This window comes from Diabrotica undecimpunctata, chromosome 7 (assembly GCF_040954645.1).
Source record: "Diabrotica undecimpunctata isolate CICGRU chromosome 7, icDiaUnde3, whole genome shotgun sequence".
NCBI classification, from domain to species: domain Eukaryota; kingdom Metazoa; phylum Arthropoda; class Insecta; order Coleoptera; family Chrysomelidae; genus Diabrotica; species Diabrotica undecimpunctata.
The window spans coordinates 21,328,015-21,334,831 of NC_092809.1; the positions used below are offsets into that span (position 1 = coordinate 21,328,015).

Here is a 6,817-nt window from a genome sequence, read left to right on the forward strand (position 1 = left end):
TTGTAAGAACGAGCACATAAATTTGTCAGAAGTGTAAGTGTTCAATTTGCAAAGAACACAGTGTTTTAATATGCAAGAATTGTATTGAGTAGTTCCTTACCAGGTATTTATTATTTGTTTATGCTTATATTATTATAAACAAAGAAATATTAAATATTAAACTACAATTAAAGAAAATATCTATTTTAGTGATTTATTTACAAAGCAAGTCTGCGAGACTCATGTTATGCCATAACGTAGAAATATTTGCTTATGCATCCTAGGGTTGAAAATATTTTAAGAGTAAGGTCCTATCTGTTGTGAAACTTTAACCTAAATAATTTATTTCGTATCTCTTACGACAAATAAGTAATTAGACCTCCTCTCACTAATACCGCACCCTGTATATAGATTAAATTACCTGAAACTCTAGAAGTTTATAGAGTCCTATAAAAAGTCTTGCATTTACAATTAAAAAAAATAAGGGTCATTCATGGAGAAAAAAAATTTCCTATTTGTTGTTGGACAAAACCATACTTACTCTTCATTGGAATAGGTTCAGTGTTTTGGATTTCAGCGCCAACGAACATGAGATTGAAATATAAATAGATAGATTGTATCATTAATAAAAATATATCGACTTTTATATAAAATTATATGTATAATGACAAGCATTCAATACAGCGGTCAAAAAACCGCTATAATTATTACTCAACATTAAATTTAGGGTCTTTGCTCCACCAATTACGAAAATACGCATGAAAACGTCATGAGGCGGCATAATTAGTTTCTTTCATGTTTCTTTGTGACCTACAACAGCATTAATGTTCAGTAAAGGGCCTTTCAGCGCTTACCGAGACTTCCAGACATCTTAATTAGATCGCAGAAACTATTAAAGTACACCTCCGTGGAAGTTGTAAAACGAGTTTAATGTTACTAATAGTCATGTGATCCTTTTAAAGAAATGTTTTTGAATAATTAAATAATTGTATAATGATTGTATAAAAACAGGAAAAAATAAAAAAAAAACATCTACTCACAGTAATATATGTTCAATTTTATAAATTGCTAGTTATCTCGATAAGGGACGCTAATTTACTATTTTATGAGACTGTATGTAATATACGAAGTAGGGTCCTAGTAAAGAGGCAGTGAGATCTATTTAAATTTTTTTTGTAATAAACTCCGAAAAACTTGGGAATTACGAGTAGATAAATCACCAAATTAGTACAGTTTGTTAATAATTTTATTTAAAGTGAATTGTTTAAACGAACAACCTGGAAAAGTAAGATCGTTGCATCATTATTCTAAACCAGTTATTAAATATATCTTTAAAATTACTAACAGTGGGACACTACTGTTAGTGGGATACTAACAGCATTATTAATAAAATCAATCAAGTTTTTATCACTGATAAGAAGTCAAGGTCCGATATGTCGACTATCCTTTGGCTTCTTTTCGCAGTGGAAAAAAGGAAATGATGGCCGATACAGTTGTACAGATGATGGAAGAGAAAAGATTACAAAAAGATAACGAACATGAATATAACAGAACAAAAAAAAATCAATAAAAGACAAATCAAAAGAAACCAAAGAAAAATAGGTAAATGAACAGTGCATGGACATAGAAATACTTGAAAGAAGACACGATACTTTTAGTTCACATAAGGAAATCAAAGGGTAACACATACTAATAAACATAAAACACCCGTATTACTTGTCGACAAAACAACACATATATGAAAAATGTACATATTAGAATGTTTTGCGGATGACCAAGACCTAATAGAGTATTCAGATGGCGAGTTAGAACGTCCTGGCATACTTAAAGCTTTGTAAGACTAAATAAGGAAAAATGACTGGCACAGATAAGTTTCAAAAACTCTTAGACAAAGAAGGTTATAATCTTTTACTTACGTTCTGTAACAGGATATATAATATTGGAAAGATACCCAGGCAATAGCTCCAATCTAAATTTGTCACGCTACATAAAAAATTCAACTCAATAAGATGTAACAAGTATCGTTTGATAAGTGTTATGTGCCATTCCCTGAAAACGAATCCTGCACTCTAAGCTAGTGATTCTCAAGCTTTTTTAGTCGCGGCACCCTTGTAGGATTAAAAGTATTTCGAGGCACACCAACCATTAAAGCCATTTGGGAAAGGACAACAAATGAAAAAAATACAATTCTGAAGCTCATTTGATTTCAATATAAACTTTATTTCAGATGAATAAAATACAGTACATTTGATATTAAAATATCCTTACTTAATGTAATGAATGAAACTGTTTCGATGATGTTTTCATTATATCCTTTATAATTATGGGAATCTTTGTAAGTTTGACCCTCAAATCCCTTGACGCTTGAAGTTTGCTTTTGTATTTATTTTTAATGTTTAATGTATATGCTTAGAAACAAGATTCACAGAGATAAATCGATATGAAACACACAAGTTTTTTTACTGCAACCTTGCCAATAACATTATTTTCTGAATATACCCGGATCCAGAACTCTTCTTGGCTTCCTTCACGGTATTTTAGTTTTAAACTGCTATCTTCACTGATCTCAAGTAGATTTTGAAAAACTTCATTTGTCATTCCTACAGGTTTATTTTTTGGGTCGCACGAAAACGGGTCAATCATTCAGCTATATAAGTCATCTGAGTCAATGTCAGGAAAATAGTTTACAATACTTTCTTTCAAACCTTGCAAATGAGCAATAACAATATCAAAGAAGTTCGTTTGAGGATTGATTTTATATGTTATAACAAATTCCTGTAATCGAGAGAAATTTGTGAGGTTCCTCTTTTCAACATATGCTTTGAAAAATGTAACTTTTTTACTCAAGGCTTTGATTTTATCTAATTGTGCTCCTCCTTTGCCTTGAAGTGAGGTGGTGGTTTTATTCATTATTTCGAAGATGTCTGAAAGGTATCCCAATTTTAGCAGCCATTTGACATCTTTTAATTCTTGGATGAAAGAATCCTCTATAAATATGATAATCAGTGGATCTTTTAGTTCAAATAGTCTCCCTAAAATTGTTCCCCTCGATAGCCACCGGACTTCTGTATGGAGCAAAAGATTGAAGTGATCCATACCCATATCTTCAGCGGTGAGCTTTAAAAGGCGTGCTTGAAGCGGACGGCTCTTCACATGGTTAATTATTTTCACAGAACCATCCAATACGTCTTTAGAATCTTGCGGCATCTTTTTAGTTGCCAAATAATAGCGATGTAAGATACAATGACTTCTGGAGGCATTTTCTGCCTCCAGAACTGGCCACTACCTTTATTCTAGACACCGTCCCTCTAATTTTACCAACCATTGCAGCCGCTCCATTGTTGCAAATATCTACACATTCACTCCACTCTATATCATTTTTTCTTATATACTCGTGGATAGCCTTGAAAATATCTTCACCAGTGGCATAACTTTTAACCTCTTCACACATAAGGAGTTCTGCTTCTATTTATCCCGAATAGAAACCTCACAAACACAAGCAGAACAGCAAGTCCAGCAACGTTGGTACTTTCATCAAGCTGTAAACTGAAGAATTTACAAGTTTTTAATCAATTTATAAGATCTCTCTCTACAAAGTCTGAAATAGTGTAAATTCTCTTGCTTATAGTGCTGTTTGACATCTGCACATTATCAATCTTCTTGGTCATATCTGGACGTAACATGCATTGTAAGACATCCTTCAAGGTTTAAGGTTTAATCCTTTCTTCGGCAATGGTATGAGGTTTTCCAGCTTTTGCAATGTGCAAACCAACAATAAATAATGCTTCAGTGGCGTTTTCGTTTTTATTTTTGCAGACTGTTTCCTCCATGCGTGACCCTGCCTAAAGAGATGAAACAGGGCGTTTGAAGGTTTCTTCGGCCTTATCGGCTAAACCAGGATGATTACTTTCCAAATGTTTTTTTTTTTAATTTAGATGGAACCAAACACCCATTAGCAACAATTTTGTGACAATTAACGCATTGGCCTTCTGGTGCCTATTCGTTGCCAACTTAAATAAAGTTATATAACGTGAAATAGCTAGGATCATACCTCCTTTCTACGAATTGGGGAAGAACAACTTGGATCAGCTGGGCTCGAATGGATCTCGTGGACATTTGCATCTTCTCCATCTCTACTAGTTGTCACTAAATCAGTTGATTCGGATGCTTCAGTGACTTCACTACATTTTCTTTTGAAAAAGCCAGATTTCAGCCAATTTTCCATTATTCTGGAATGAAAAAAATGTCCCAAATAAAAGAGAGCAAAACATTGTCAACACTAAAAGGTATTTTCCAACCGTAATAGTGCAAGACATATTTTATGGCAAAAATAGCAACAAAAGTACATAATATTATACATATTAATTCCAATGAATGTAATTACTTACGTTGTCGCTTTTCTTCTGCAGTTATATCTAAAACTTCCACTTTGAAAACTCTAATTTTTACAAAACTCACTTATCGGCTGCAAGAATTAAACTGTGAAATGAATGCAGATAGCACTCGCGTCGGTCAAATTTGGCTGTCTGTTTCTCGGTCGCTATCGAGAATTCACAAGTACAAATAGTCAACATGTTTCGATTGGACAGTGGCGCAGCGGCCCGTTGTTCGACTCTTTTTAAATGTTCCACGCCACCCTTGGCAAATACTAGAGGCACCCCACTCACTTTGAGAACCTCTGCTCTAGGCAATAGAGAAATATAGATGAAAACATAAGTGAAAGCAAATTTGGTTTTAGAAATGGTATAAGCAACAGAGATGCTTAATTCGCAATGTAAATATTGATCCAAAAAAGTCTCGATTAGCAGATGAAAGTCTTTGCATGTTTGATAGATTATGAGAAGGAATTCGATGAGGTGAAGCACGCCAAACTTATAAATCTGCTCAAACAAATTGAGTTAATTGGTAAAGACAAAAGAATTATCAAGAACTAATGTATCAAGAAGTAATGGAACCAGAAACAAGTTCTCTTGTCTGCGAAACTCACGCCAATGGCTTGACACCAGGAAGACCATGGCGGGAAAGTTAGTAATTACTTTTACAGAAACTGCTGCAAAGAAACTAGAACTACATAGCTTCCTTCTACTAATGACAATGACGATGATCAATACCACCACATTATATCAATATTTTTATGATTAAATGCATTTTGCAACCACATTAAGACAAAATACTGAATAAATTAAAAAAAGTTGTACTGCTATTTTTTTGTAATTAAAAAAACAATACATTTTTTAAGAAGTAAAGGTCAAGTATTTCAACTATCGGCCAATGTGGCATATAAATCATTCTCTGTTTTCCATACACTGCTCTATTTGCGGGAGATAACTGGAATTTCACAGGCTGCCTAATAATCCGCCTCAGTAATTTCATTTTCATATAGAGTGTTGCCCTTGCGATATTCGAATTAGAGCTTCGATGGATTTTCCTTCATGCAAATTGTTTCATTAAGTTCTGAAGTGAAAAATCAACGCAATGGAGAAATGGATTGAAGAGACAGGAGAGACTTTCTTGTCTGTCAACTTTGTCTCTCTCTTTACTGCGTTTAGAATTTTAGTCCAATAATTTTAGACACGAAAGTAGACTAAGTAAACAATAAACACTTTTTAATAGAGCTTTTATCAAACATTATACTAAAAAATATAAAATCACTAAAAAATTACTGAAACTTTCGATAGAACCAAATTTCTAATTTTAATTTATCAAATTGGATTTAGAGAAAGGCAACTAAATATGTACCAGGTGTATTTATAGACAAATATATTATGACATTTATTAAATACAGTACATTCAACCAACTTACACCTTTAAACGATAAATGGAATTCGCAGAAAAACTTTCGTTGTAGTAAAAGGAAACTGCACTGGATTTCTTCATAATCTTTTTAACTACTTACTTTGTTTAGAATATTTTTGCCTGTATTATCAGTTAAAGTTAATTTGTATAAAATGAGGAGCAAACATTTAAATTAAATTTTAAATATTATTGTTTATTTGGCTAATAATGAATGTATAAATACAGTAGACTCCCTCTTAACCAGCCATCTCGGGACCAGAGCCTGGCCGGTTGACCAAATGGCCGGTTAATCCGATGTGCAGGCATTTTAATGAGAAAAATCAAGTACATACATACATATATCAAACACATGTACAGGAAGATCACGAAGGATTAATAAAGATCACGAAGTATTCAGTTGAAAAATACTATTTATTTCTATGTACACATATACATATTTAAATATTTTACAGACTTGTTTTAAACAAATCGGTAACTTTCTTCTGTTTCTCGACATTAAGTGAATTTTTTAAAGCTATATCTCTTCATTTTTTAAAAACCAAGACGTCTATTGAAGATGACCCAGGTTGTTGTTCAATATACTTTAATGCCAACTCCATTGCAGTCCTTGCTTCGGTGTGGCCGATCTTTTCCTCTTCATCAACGTCAGCATCATCAGTCTCCTCATTTTCATAGGGCTCTTCATGTATTGCTAGTGTAATTATTTCGTCGTCTGTCAAAAAATCATTTTCATGTTCCTCATCACAGTTCATCCATTCTTCAATATCTTCGGCCTGCAATTGGACATTTTCGGATAACGTTTGGAGAATCTTGAAGAATGGTGGTAGAATTCTACAAACTTGGAGGTAAAATCAGTTGCACCTGAAGCATCCGCGGACATTTTTTTTCCACTTACGTGTGCATAATTAAGTCCGTGATGTGCCTTCCAGCGGGTCAGCCAAACTTTACTTGCAATAAGCTCGCCTCCGTCTATAATTTTTCTGTGTGTCCCTTCGCCGTTCTGGAAGGAACCACAATCAAAGAGCTTCATCTACTATCTCGA

The 6,817-nt window shown here is 33.5% G+C and overlaps 1 protein-coding gene across 1 annotated transcript; it reads right to left on the reverse strand.

Annotated features, from left to right (window-relative positions):
- Nucleotides 1-2,622: 2,622 nt before the first annotated feature.
- Nucleotides 2,623-3,186, reverse strand: LOC140446307 (zinc finger BED domain-containing protein 5-like). The gene has a single exon (XM_072538845.1). It carries the CDS (start codon nt 3,184-3,186, stop codon nt 2,623-2,625), a length of 564 nt encoding a protein of 187 aa, XP_072394946.1.
- Nucleotides 3,187-6,817: the final 3,631 nt, after the last annotated feature.

Coding starts and splice junctions, on each gene's coding strand:
- LOC140446307 (XM_072538845.1), bottom strand. CDS start 3,186: ATGCCGCAAGATTCTAAAGACGTATTGGATGGTTCTGTGAAAATAATT.